This window comes from Microcaecilia unicolor, chromosome 2 (genome assembly GCF_901765095.1).
Source record: "Microcaecilia unicolor chromosome 2, aMicUni1.1, whole genome shotgun sequence".
Lineage (NCBI taxonomy): Eukaryota > Metazoa > Chordata > Amphibia > Gymnophiona > Siphonopidae > Microcaecilia > Microcaecilia unicolor.
The window spans coordinates 281,737,158-281,751,127 of record NC_044032.1 but is presented as its reverse complement, the minus strand read 5'-3'; the positions used below and the strand labels follow the sequence as shown (position 1 = coordinate 281,751,127).

Here is a 13,970-nt window from a genome sequence, read left to right as displayed (position 1 = left end):
AATGGAAGGAATATACTGAATTTAATGAGGACACATATCTGAGCGACCCGGTGCTGTTTTGGGAAGCAGCCAAGGCGGTACTGAGAGGCTCCATTATATCATATCATGTACATAAGAGAAGGTCTAGGGACGCAGAGATCCTCCGTATGGAGAAAACAGTAAGATATGCTAGACAGAGGTTTGGGGCCATGCCTTCCAGCTTACACAAGACACAACTGTTGGAGGCTCGGGCTTCCCTGAACCAATTAATACATGCCAAGGCACAAAAATCAAATCAATTCTATCGCTTCCAGTTATATAAATATGCCAATAAGCAGGGGAAAATGTTGGGCCGTTTAGTGAAACAAATAGGGGGCTCGCGATTTATATCTCAAATAAAAGATACAGAGGGAGGGCTCCATCACACTTCTGCAGAGGTGAATGAAGTCTTTAAACAATTTTATGAACAACTGTACTCAGTCCCTGAGGAACAGGGTTTGCAGGCGGAAGGGTATATAGAGGGTCAACAGTTGCCCCAGATTACTGACCAGCAGCAAGAAAGTCTTAATGCAGACATTTCGGAAGAGGAGGTAAGCTGGGGTATACGAAACAGCCCATTGCATAAATCACCGGGAGGGGACGGACTTACGGCTGAATTTTACAAACTTCTCAGCCAAGAGGTTGTGCCTTGCCTAACGGAAGTGTTTAACCGATACGTACAGACAGGAATTCTGCCCGAGTCCTTGCGAAAGGCACAAATCGTGGTGCTGTTAAAAGCAGGTAAAGATCCTCTACAAGCTGGTTCGTACAGACCTATTTCCCTTCTGCCGTTTGAGACCAAACTGTTTGCCAAGATCTTGGCAAACAGATTAGGAAGAATTCTCCCAAGCATAGTAGAGGAATCACAAGTGGGTTTTGTGCGGGGGAGAACAGTGATACGAAATATGAGAAAAATCTTGGGGGCTTTGGAGACATTGCACCGATACTCAACCCCAGCTTTAATAATAAGTTTTGACGCCGAAAAGGCTTTTGACCATGTCAACTGGGATTTTATGTTCGCTATATTGAGGGCCTATGGGGTGATGGGATTTTTCCATGCAGCAATAAAAGCCCTATACCAAGATAATACTGCTGAAGTTCTAGTTAATGACCAGATGTCAGAACCATTTGAAATATCTCGGGGAACTAGACAGGGTTGTCCTCTTTCACCCCTCCTTTTTGTAATGGTGATAGACCCCCTGATTAGGGATATTAAAGGAATGGAGGAGGTGAAGGGGGTACAGATAGGGGAGGAATCCTTTAAGATTTCTGCGTTTGCGGATGACCTATTGGTGATAATCGAAAATCCACAGGTGTCCTTGCCAGCTCTCATGGAAATATTTGCCGAGTTCAGAGATTTTTCTGGGTTTAGTCTTAATCTAGATAAAACAGAGGTAATGTCTCTATTTATGAGGGATCACCAATGGGAGAGCTTACATTGCCCCTTTAGGAGGCAGGCTGAGGCGTTTAAATATTTGGGAATATTACTTACTAAGGATCCTAGACAACTAGGCGAATATAATATATCGCAGCTGCTGAAGAGTACCAGGGAAATATTGGAGAGATGGGATGGATTGCCGTTGTCGTTGATGGGGCGGATTGCTCTGTTTAATATGGTGTTGTTTCCCAAGTGGCTTTATTGCATGCAGACGATCCCACTTTACCTCAAACAACGGGACTTAAGAGCACTTCAAAATATGCTTTCCAGATTCTTTTGGGCTAGGAAAAGGCCTCAGGTCAAGTTTGAATTTCTCAAAGGGAAAAGCGGGGAGGGAGGATTTGGAGTCCCAGATATTAAACTTTATAATATGGCTTGTCTCTTGCGTCACTTGGGGGACTGGTATCAGCAGACGGAGAGTTTCACTCCCCTGGCTATGGAAGTGGAGCTGTGTGGTCCCCTACATATTTTTTATGTACTGCAGGCACTGCGGAAAGATCTGCCCACATACATACGGTCTAGTGTCTTGATAGAGCCCTTAAGAAGAGTATGGAAAGATTTGGCGAAGATCTGGTCTTTCGACTGCAGATGTAGTAGCTTGCTCCCCCTGCAGGGCAATGAGGCATTTCGTCCGGGCATGGATAACCAAGTGGTGAGGTCCTGGGGTGAGGGGGGGATACTGTTCCTGCACCATGTGTTGGGACCAAATGGCGAGATGAAGTCCATGGAAGACCTTGGGTTAAATTCATTAGACTGGGGTAACCGTTTCGCATATGAACAGATACGACACTATGTGACTTCTCTTACGCGCAGGGCATTGGGTGTTGAGTTGACCACCAAATTGGATGCCCTGTTAGAGATGCCGTCGGGAGATCCTGTTTCCATCTCCATGTTATATAAGAGACTGATTATGACCAGACCGCAAAGAGACCTGGGCTTGTTGGCAACCAGGTGGGCGGGAGATATACAAGCACCAATTTCGTCTCGGGACCTACTGAAGGGGTTGAGGGGAGTTTTGAAATGGACACGAAGTGTAGAGCTGCGGGAATGTCAGATCAGAGTTACTTACCGTGCTTACACCTCCCAATCTAGACTATATCACATGGGATATTTAGAGTCGGCAGCTTGCAGGCGATGTGGAGGGTCCCAAAATGACTTTTTCCACGCCTTTTGGAAGTGCGGGGCTATTAGAGCGTTTTGGGTCAGGATAACTAGGTTTATGGGTAGTATCGGGGGACATCGGGTCCGAATGTTACCTCAATGTATTTTGCTGGGTTGTCTTCCCCCGATTGAGGGAAACACGAATCACCAGAGTGCACTCGTCCATAAGGCTTTCTTGGTGGGTATGAAATGTATCTTAGTGAACTGGATCTTAGATCACGGTCCCTCTTATTGGCAATGGCGAAATCGTTTTCATGCTTTGCTTTTGATGGAACTCCAGGACTCCTTGCTTAACTTTAAAACCCAAAATAATTTTTACCTGACCTGGAGGAGATACCTTCAGGTGATATCTCCTAAAGCAAGAAGCTATGTTCTTAACAAACTCACTGCTTTGACTAGTTCTCCTTCAATAGCTGGCTCCAATTAGAAGAATTTGAGACTCCCAACTATAAAAAATTGGATGGTTCTCGGGTAGAAGGGTATGAGAGGATAATTGGATAATGGGTCAGTATCGTGGATAGGTGGGGGGGGGGTGGGGGGATGGGAAGGGGTTTGATTAGTATTAGCCCTTTTAGATGCTTATTTACGAGGATGATTCCAACTGTTAATGGTACAGAATTCGTTTACTAAGCTATGTTACGGGTTGGTGTATGGGAACTGTTGTTGGGCTGTGAATTGGGGAAAATATATTCAACGATCGGATATTGTAAAGGACAATAGTAATATCCATTGCCGAGGGGAGTAAAGGGGGAGAGCTATAAGAAAACAGGCTCTATCTCCTAGCTCTTGAATGCGAGGATTTACAAGCATGGACTGAAAATGTGGACTTTGCTGATTAAACAATTCCAGACACAGCCCTCAACATGCAAGAATATTTATTAATCAAGGACCAGTGGGAGAGAGGAGGGTATAATACAAAATAATTGATGATAAAGCATTAACTTGTATCTAGTTGGAATATATAATCTACATGTTTAAGATTGCGAAATGTTCAGTCTGTTATATCATCAATAAAAATTGTTGAAACTTAAGCACTAGCAAGGTAGATGCAAAGCACTGATAAGATAGGCAGAATGAGAATTCAGAAAGAAGCTTATCAGGAAGCTGGTTGGCCCATTCGATGATCAAGGAGTAAAAGGGGCACTCAGAAAGGACACGGCCATTATGTAAAGACTAAGGACTAGATTTATCAAATGCATTATCTAGTTAAAGAAGAACATTGTACCCCAGCATGCTTTACTTACTATAGGTCCTGTTTTATGTCACTGGACCTATTTATTAATGACTAGTAAAAAAGGCCCATTTCGTTACGAAAGGAAACGGGCGCTAGCAAGGTTTTCCTCCCCCCCACCTCCCTTTCTCCCTCTGTCCCCTCCAAGTCCCACGGCCCCCTTTCCTCCCCTCCGATTTCCATGGCTTCCTCCCTCTCTGTCACTCTCCTTCACTCTGTTCTCCCTCCGAGTTGTAGTCCCCCCTCCCTCCCTCCCTCATTCTCCTTCGCTCTGTCCTTCCTCCGAGTGGCAGTCCCGCCCCTCTAAAATCGCCAACCCCCCTTTCTTACCGGGGTCCCGTCGGCAGCATTGAAGAGCGAGCAGGATCAGCGAGACTACTGCCTTTCCTTCTCTTCGTTCTGAGCTCTGGTCCCGCCCTCATTTCCTGTTTCGGCAAGGGCGGGGCCAGAGTCAGAGCTCAGAGAAGGGAAAGCAGCAGACTCAAAGGGATGTATGACGTCAGTGTTTTCTACCGCAGGTAGCAGACCACCTCTGGCGGAAGGCATGGTCCCAGGCAGCGTCAGAACGTTGGAGGTGAGAATTATTATATAGGATGTGTGCTAACTGCATTAGCATGCAAACACAGTAATGCACTTTAGTAAATCTAGTTCTAAAAATAATGTCTCTGTTTTCCTCTCTGCTTGAACTATTAATAAAGACTTCTTACAAATAAAAAAAAAGTAATTTTTGCTTCAGTCTTTACTGAGGAAGACATAGGGGAGACAACCATTCTGGGAGTGATATTCAATGATGAAACAAATGTCAGTGAGCCTGGAAGACATAATACAGCAAACTGACAATCTAATGAGGAGCAAATCTAGCAATAGTTAAGTAAACAGAGTGATAAGAGAAATGGAGAAAGAAGAAAGTAGATGAAACAGAAGGATCAACACAAGAGAGAGAGAAAGACATAGGAAAGGAGGGGAAGGAGATGGGGAGAGTGAAGAAATAGAAAAGGGAAAGAGATCTGTGAGAAGGACTTGGAAGAAAGTCAACAAGAGGAAGCGGTAAAGAAAGGCAAGGACCAACGCAATTAGAAAAATTAAATGATCAGGTAAAGCAAGAAAAGAATTTTATTGTTAGTGTGATAGAAAATGAAATATGCCAGCTTTGAAAATGTGCATTTTTTAAAGTTCATTACAGGAAAAAATGCATTTTTGTTTCTTTTTTCAGCATTTCACACCTTTCAGAGTCTTTTTTGGGTCTTTCATTTTTTGTTTGCTTATTTGTCTCTAATATGTAGTTTCTTATTTTTTATTACGTGGTGGTCTCAGGCCCCACTCAATGGTATATAATACCCCAGCCAAGGGGCAGATCGTGGTCCCTTCCCGCAGTGCCTAGCATCTCCTCTCTACTTCTTTCCCTTCCCTACCTTCCACAGTGCCCAGTATCTCCCTCCATCACTTCCCTCCCCTCCTCCCCTGTGTGTCCAGCACCTCTCCTTCCCTTCCCTGTGGTGTCCAGCTCTCCCTCTTTCCTTCCCTCCCCTTTGAAATGCTCAGCATCTCTCATGCCCTAATTCTTCCTCCCTTGCTCTCCAATATTTCTTCCCCACTCCCACCATTGTATCCAGCATCTCTCTCATCCCTTCTTTGCCTCCCTCCACCTCCACCTACCCCTTGCCCTGTGAGCTGTTAAACATCTTACCTCCTTTCTTCTGGAACAGTGATGCAGTAGTCAGCCATCTACAGAAGATGCATTGTGGCTGGCATGGGTCCTTGAGCATCCACAAATGGCTCAATACCTCTGATGGCTCCCACCCCTTCCAAACTTCCTGATTTGGAGAGAGTGGGAACTGGGAGGCATTGAGAATGTGTAGATGTTCAAGGATCATGCTGGCCATGTAACTACCATGTTGCTTCCCTGGTGGGAAACTGAACACCTTGGGATGGAGGAAAGAAAGGAGAGAAAGGGATACTGGAGTCTACAATGTGTGTGTGTGTGTGTGGGGGGTGGGGGGTTAGAGGAAGGATGCTGGAGACCTAGTGCCATTGTCACCCAGTCTGCATAATGGATGGGTTGGCCTTGGATGGCATCTTTTCCATGCGAAACCAAGGTGAGGGATTCTAATAAATTCTGAGTAGAATTTTGTAACTTGCTCTCTTTTTCCAACTGGAAGTATAGTGATGTTCTAGAATATTTGCAGTACTAACTTTTGATGGGTATGGCTGGTGCAATGTGAGTTTTTGGACTTGGTGACTGGTATAATATGATAAGCTTCTGTCCATTTGCAGGGTTCTCTATTACTTCACTGACACTATGCAAAGTGAGTGTTTTTGCTGTCACTCGACACCACAATATGAACAGAATTTTTTTATATGCCAAATTGTAAAATGAAACATCCTACTTCTGCTCTGCATCCATTGTTAGAGTTTTATTGGTTACTAGTAAAAAAAGGCCCATTTCTGACACAAATGAAATGGGCGCTAGCAAGGTTTTCCTCAGTGTGTATGTTTGAGAGAGAGAGAGTGTGTGTGTCACAGAGAGAATGAGAGAGAGACAGAGTGTGTTTGTGTGAGAGACAGAGTGTCTGTGTGTGTGAGACTGTGTGTGTGTGACAGAGAGATAGAGTGTGATAGACAGGGAGTGTGTCAGAGAGAGAGTGTATGTGACAGACAGTGAGTGTGAGCCCCCACCCCCCCTCTCGCAGGGCCCCCTCCCCATCCCCACCTCTCTGGTGTCAGGACCCCCTCCCCACCTCCCTCTCCCCTGCCCCCCCTCCAGCCATCCATGTCCAGCGATCCTCCTCTCCCCCTGCAGCCACCCATGTCTAGCGACCCTCCCCTCCTCCAGCTACCCATGTCCAGCGACCCTCCCCTCCCCCCCGGCGCATCAAACCCCCTCACCACCCGCAGCTGCCAGTGGTAATGCTGTCCGGCCACTGCGGCTTCTCCTATTGAGCAGCAGTGGCCTCTACAAAAAGAAAAAAAAGCAATAAATGTTTTTAAACCCAGCCCAAATCATTTGCAAATGCCTGAGTCTTACAACGCAGTCTCTGCAGCCGCTCCTCCTCTCGCCTGTCACTTCGCTGTGCTCCTCTGGGGTCTTACTCCAGGAGCAGTGACGTGGAGGCAAGAGGAGGAGCAGCTGCAGAGACTGCGTTGTAAGACTCGGGCATTTGCAAATGATTTGGGCTGGGTTTAAAAACAATTATCGCTTTTTTCCTTTTTGTAGCAGCCGCTGCTGCTCAACAGGAGAAGCAGCAGCGGCCTGAGAGCATTACCACTGGCAGCTGCGGGTGGCGAGGGGGTTGATGTCCCGGGGGGGAGGGGGGGGGTTGATGTGCCGGGGGGGGGGCTTGGGTGATGCGCCAAGGGGGGGGGGATCTGTGGTGCCGCGCTTGTAGTTTTTTGATGCACCGCTCCCTGCCACTTGCTCCAAAGTGGCAGGGAGTGGCGCACTGACAGCTGATTCCCAGGCAGGGGGAGGAGTAGGGAGGGACTCAGCTGTGAGTGACGTCAGCCTGGCTACGGAGCCTAGCTCAGCAACTCCAGGAGCCACGGACACAGGCAGCTATTTTAGAACGTTGGTGCAGAGAATTATTACATAGGAAGGATAGGAACATTGTAAATGAATGATAATTATATTCTATTGAACCGATATTCAAAGGCAAGTCTTCAAATGCATAGTTTATAGATCTATTTTCAAAAAATGTATTGATATTAGGCTGTTGAAATTGCTAAACCGCCAGATATCCATATATTTGTGAGCCATATTAGGAGAGCAGTGAGGGAAGGCCAGAAAACTATCCAGACTGCAGCAATATTCAGCTGCTATCCAAATAAGTTATGACTGTAGGCACTGCACTATTCGCATATTCAGTGGTGCTACCTATACAGATAGAGGCAACTGAATACATGGAGTAAGCTAAATGGTGGCACTGGTATTTCAATTAAACCAGTGATCATACCAGCTGTAAATATATTCCTATTTGCACAGCTCATAATGCAAAATAGACTCGAAAATTAAGGGGTGGAATGCACAACAGGGCACCACAACCTCTCTCTCTAGCTGCCCCTAATGGATTAGAAACTAGTTAGAAGATAGGAAACAGAGAATAGGGCTAAGTGGTCAATTTTCTCAGTGGGAAAAGGTGAATAATGGATAGACATGAAGGGATCTGTATTGGAGCCAGTGATTTTTAACATATTTACAAATGACTGGGAGACTGGGCGGCTAAATGGCAGATGACGTTTAATGTGAGCAAGTGTAAGGTGATGCATGTGGGAAAAAAGAACCCGAATTATAGCTACGTCATGCAAGGTTCCACATTAGGAGTTACGGACCAAGAAAGGGATCTGGGTGTCGTCGTCAATAATACACTGAAACCTTCTGCTCAGTGTGCTGCTGCGGTTTGGAAAGCGAATAGAATGTTGGGTATTATTAGGAAAGGTATGGAAAACAGGTGTGAGGATGTTATAATGCCGTTATATTGCTCCATGGTGCGACCACACCTTGAATATTGTGTTCAATTCTGGTCGCCGCATCTAAAGATATAGTGGAATTGGAAAAGGTGCAGCGAAGGGCGACTAAAATGATTGCGAGGATCGGACGACTTCTCTATGAAGAAAGACTAAGAAGGCTAGGGCTTTTCAGCTTGGAGAAGATACGGCTGAGGGGAGACATGAGAGGTATATAAAATAATGAGTGGAGTGGAACAGGTGGATGTGAAGTGTCTGTTCACGCTTTCCAAAAATACTAGGACTAGGGGGCATGCGATGAAACTACAGTGTAGTAAATTTAAAACAAATCGGAGAAAACTTTTCTTCACCCAACGCGTGAAGAATTCACTCTGGAATTCGTTGCCGGAGAACGTGGTGAAGGCGGTTAACTTAGCAGAGTTTCAAAGGGGGTTAGACGGTTTCCTAAAGGACAAGTCCATAAACCGCTACTAAATGGACTTGGGAAAAATCCACAATTCCGGAAATAACATGTATAGAATGTTTGTACGTTTGGGAAGCTTGCCAGGTGCCCTTGGCCTGGATTGGCCACTGTCGTGGACAGGATGCTGGGCTCGATGGACCCTTGGTCTTTTCCCAGTGTGGCATTACTTATGTACTTATGTGAAGATATCAAATCTGAAGATAAGACAAAATTATGCTAAGTTGCTAAATTACAAGAGGATTGTGGGAAATTGTAGAAAGACCTTGTGAGAATGGGCATCCAGATGGCAGATTAAATTTAGCATACACAAGTGCAAAGTAATGCAGATAATGAATAACCCAAACTATAGCTATGCAATGCAAGGTTCCACCTCAGGAGTCACCTCCCAGGAAGAGGATCTGTAGACAACATATTGAAATCCTTGGCTCAGTGTGTGACAGTGGCCAAAACCACAAATAGAATGTAAGGAATTATTAGGAAAGGAATTGAGAATATCATAATGCCTCTGTGTCGATTCATGGTATAACCACACCTTGCGTATTGTGTGCAAGTTGGGTCACTACATCTCAAAAAGATACAAAGAAGAGTGACTATAATGATAAAGGGCTGGAACAACTCTCCTATGAAGAAAAGACCAAAGCGGTTAGGGTTCTTCAGCTTGAATAAACCTGAACTCTGAACCTTGGAGATGAGACCACTGAAGAGAGATATGATAGAGGCCATTAAAATGATGAGTGGCGTGGTATAGGTAAATGTGTACGATGACTAGGGGACACTCCATGAAGTTACAAAAAATACATTAAGCATAAATTACAGACAGTGGCCCTCATTTTATAAGCCCTATTCATATTTCAGATGTGCATAAACCGGCACTTGAACACGTACCTTGCATAAATGCCTAAGTCCCCATTTTACAAAGTGCGATATGCATGTCTCAAACCCAAGTGTATGCAAATGGCAAGGGGGTGTGGTCCAAGTGGGAGAAAAGCATGGCATACAAATACATGTTTGTCCTCCATTTCAAAAGGGGACTAAACATCTATGTCTTAAAGGATCAACGTAGGGAGTTACATCTGCTACCAAGCACATTTAGAATTTGCTAAACAGCTGCTATTGAGCAGCACTCCACTGGAGGAATTGCCAAACTGGCAAGGGAAACCAGTCTCTGTGACAGCGTCAGAATACATGGTTATGCTTCCAAATTTAGAAAGATAAACAGGTATGTGCCAGCACATACTCATTTATATGCTGGCTTTCAACATATCACTATTTTCTACGTTTATTTTGCTAAAATTGATGTTTATGCTCACACCTAACATATAAATGTCCACTTCTCCTGTATTTTAGAAACAGCTCTACGTCAGCAGATTCTGTTCTAAAGTACTCATGAAACTTGAGATGCACTGACCTGCATGTCTCAATTCCAGTCTCTATGACCTGCATAAAGTAGGGCTGCCCTTTTTTTTTAATTCAATGAACAATTTCTGGAGAATGTGGTAAAAGCAGGTAATGTAGCTAGGTAAAAAAACAAACAAAAAAAAACATTTGGACAAGTTTTAGAAGGAAAAGTCCCTAAACAGCTATTAACTGGGCATATTTAGCAGCATGGAATATCTACACTCTTTGGAATACGTCCAGCTACTTATGACTTGGACTGGGTACAGTTAGAAACAGAATACTGGGCAAGATAGACTTTTGGTCTGATTCATTTCAACAGATCTTACATTCTTATTTATAACATAAAAGTGAAAACACAATTATTTTTTTGCACTGTGAATAACTTCAATCAGTCTTTCCTACTTCTGGGAAAATCTTTAGTTGTGCGGGCACATTTTATATAATTCAAACTATACAGTTAAGGGATGGATTTATGTAATCCCTTCCCACAGCAGGATCACTGAAAATTATTGGTCATCAAAATGGGTAACATTGTTCTATATCCTACCAATTGTGATCAGGGGAAACAGGCAAGTTCTCTCTCCCATACAGGTACTAATTGTAAGGACAAGACAGGTATTTACAAGATGACAAATAATAAACCAGAGATTATAAACATACTAGAAAAGGATGAATTAGTTCATCTGAATTCTTATTTTATGTTTTCCCAGTATTTAAAACTAGTTCATGAGAACAGCATAGTACTTATAAAAAAGATTGCAACTGCCCCTGTTGATTACAAGTAGACTCTTTTCTAAAATCATATACAAATTATCTGATGTTTATAACACCTCAAAGAGGCCTGCATGACAGATGAGAACTGAACTGTAAGGGCAAGCAAGCAAAATCTTTCACAATTTAGATAAAGTATCAGTTACCTTTGAGACATGACATATTCGATCAATTTCTGTATCTGCCATTTCTGAGAAGCATTTTGCAATGCTAATATAAAGCTCCACCTCAAAAATCTAGGAAAAGTTAAAAATAAAAACCAAATACAGATATATAAACAATACAGTAAAATAACTGTCTCATAAGAACACAAGACTAAGAATCTGAGCAATGAAAAACATTTATGGTGTTACTTTTTATAATGATATGATTGTATTAGGATAGACGTCTCAAAACACTAATAGCCTGCTTCTTAGTTCTGATACTTCTTCTTTTGACCTTGATTATTTTTATGGTTACGAAGACATATCATTGAACTTTATATCAAGCTCTCTGTTAGTTTGTCTTTTGACTATCCAGCTCATTTTCGAAAGAGAAGGGCGCCCATCTTTCGACACAAATCGGGAGATGGGCGCCCTTTTCTCAGGGGCGCCAGAAAGCTGATTTTGGGCGTCCCCAACTGCTTTCCGTCGTCGGGACGACCGAAGTTCCCAGGGGCATGTCGGAAGGGTAGCGAAGCAGGACAGGGGCGTGCCGGGGAGTGGTTAAGAGATGGGCGCCCTCGGCCGATAATGGAAAAAAGAAGGGCATCCGTGGCAAGAATTTGGTCGGCTTTATTTGGTCCCTTTTTTTTCAGGTCCAAGTTCCAAAAAAGTGCCGGAACTGACCAGATGACCACCGGAGGGAATCGTGGATCACCTCCCCTGACTCCCACAATGGTCACTAACCCCCTCCCACCCTCAAAAAAACAACTTTCAAAACTTTTTTTGCCAGCCTCTATGCCAGCCTCAAATGTCATACTCAGGTCCATGACAGCAGTATACAGGTCCCTGGAGCAGTTTTTAGTGGGTGCAGTGGACTTCGGGCAGGCGGACCCAGGCCCATCCCCCCCCTGCATGTTCCACTAGTGGTGGAAAATGGGAGCCCTCCAAAACCCACCCGAAACCCACTGTACCCACACGTAGGTGCCCCCCTTCACCCCTTAGGGCTATGGTAGTGGTGTATGGTTGTGGGGAGTGGGTTTTGTGGGGGTTTCGGGGTGCTCAGCACCCAAGGTAAGGGAGCTATGTACCTGGGAGCAATTTGCGAAGTCCACTGTAGTGCCCCCTAGGGTGCCCGGTTGGTGTCCTGGCATGTGAGGGGGACCAGTGCACTACGAATCCTGGCCCCGATTTATTCGTTTTTGAGATGGGCACCATCGGTTTCCATTATGGGGGAAAACCGAGGGCGCCCATCTCTAAATCCGGCGATCTCAGCATTTAGGTCGAGATTTGGGCGCCCCCAACCGTATTATCGAAATGAAAGATGGACGCCCATCTCGTTCTGAAAATACGGTTGGCCCCGCCCCTTTGCGGCACCGTCCTCGGAGATGGGTGCCCTTAGAGATGGGCATCCCCGATTGAAAATGCCCCTCTATATGGACTCAACAATTATGAAAGTGCTACACTGTGAACAGTCACATAAAAAGGACTAAGTTCCTTAATCAGTGCAGGGATAATACTTGCTATCTAAACTTCAAAATCAGTCCCAGGCACACACACACTTCATCACTGTAGTATACATGTAACATATACTAAATATGTGATATCACAGGATCTTCAGAGTTAGCTGCATCTGTACTGCTTAGCAAACTTCCATCTGGCAGTAAAGTGCAAATTGTCATTGATCCATTGATTCACTACGGCCTTTAATTATCACCAATGCTCAAACTTCATATGCTTGCGCATAACTCTTATTCAATGTTCAAATTTTTTTTTTTTTACTTAACTGGCAGCAGCTTTCAGTATAAAAGGAACCTCAACCAACATGGCCAAGTTTCGGATCTTCATCAGGGAAGAGGTTCACTGGAAACAAACAGAGTCAAAATCTCTGCTGTGTTCTTAAACCATGCAAAATATATCTTCCATTATTTGTTTGTTTGTTTGTTTGTTACATTTATACCCCGCACTTTCCCACTCCTCAGCAGGTTCAATGCGGCTTACATAGCATTTTATAAATAAGACATGTTGTAGAGACAGAACAACAGTGGAAGTACAGTAGGTGGGAAGGTGGGTTAGGGGTGGATAGGGGTGCTGGGAAGGGGTGCTGCAGCTCTAATCCTAAACAACTTACAAATTTGGTCAACGCTTCATTCTCTCCTGTAGTCAATATGGCCATGGCGTTTCCAAAGACAACAGCGTTTAAATAGACTTCAGCTGACTAAAATTCCCCTGTGCTGATTAGTTCACCAATTAAAACTCCTCCACCAATCGCATCAACGACCACCAGTCGAGTTCCGAATTTAACCCCAATGAATGCAAGGTTTAAAAAAATATATCCATCTTTGTTCTTTGTGATTCAATGACTGCTCAGAATTCCCACTCTCCCACCCTAACTGCACACTGTCTGATATCTGATATCGCTACATTGATGTCAGAATGCCACCCAATGTGGTACTAACAGTGTTGTTAAAACACCATGCTTAATTCTCAATTTGTGCTCAGTAAGTCGAGTTTTGATGGGTCGACTAGAAATTACCGATGTACAGCAACTGACAGGGACGTATAATCAGGTAGACTACATTTTTAATCTGACATGTGGTGAAAGAAAGTGAAGTAATCCTGCAAGAGGTCTACCTGATTATATGTCCCTGTGAGCTATTTTTTGCATAGTTTAAGAAAACAGCAGTGATTTGACTCTGTTTACAGTGAACCTCTTCCCTGATGAAGATCTGAAACTTAGCCATGTTGGCTGCAGGGGCGTATCTGCGTGGGGCCACAGGGGCCTGGGCCCCCGCAGATTTTGCCCCGACCCCCCTACCGCCGTTAATCCTCCCTCCCTCGCCTACCGCCGTCACCTACCCCGAGGTCCGCTTCCTCCGGCTTTTTAAA

General features: G+C 44.4%; 1 protein-coding gene across 1 annotated transcript in view; it reads right to left on the bottom strand.

The window, feature by feature from the left end:
* Positions 1–13,970, bottom strand: part of FOCAD (focadhesin) — a 438,419-nt gene that overhangs the window by 31,168 nt on the left and 393,281 nt on the right. Inside the window, 1 exon segment of the mRNA XM_030194211.1 lies at positions 11,088–11,177. Within this exon segment, the coding sequence (XP_030050071.1) occupies positions 11,088–11,177 (90 nt within the window).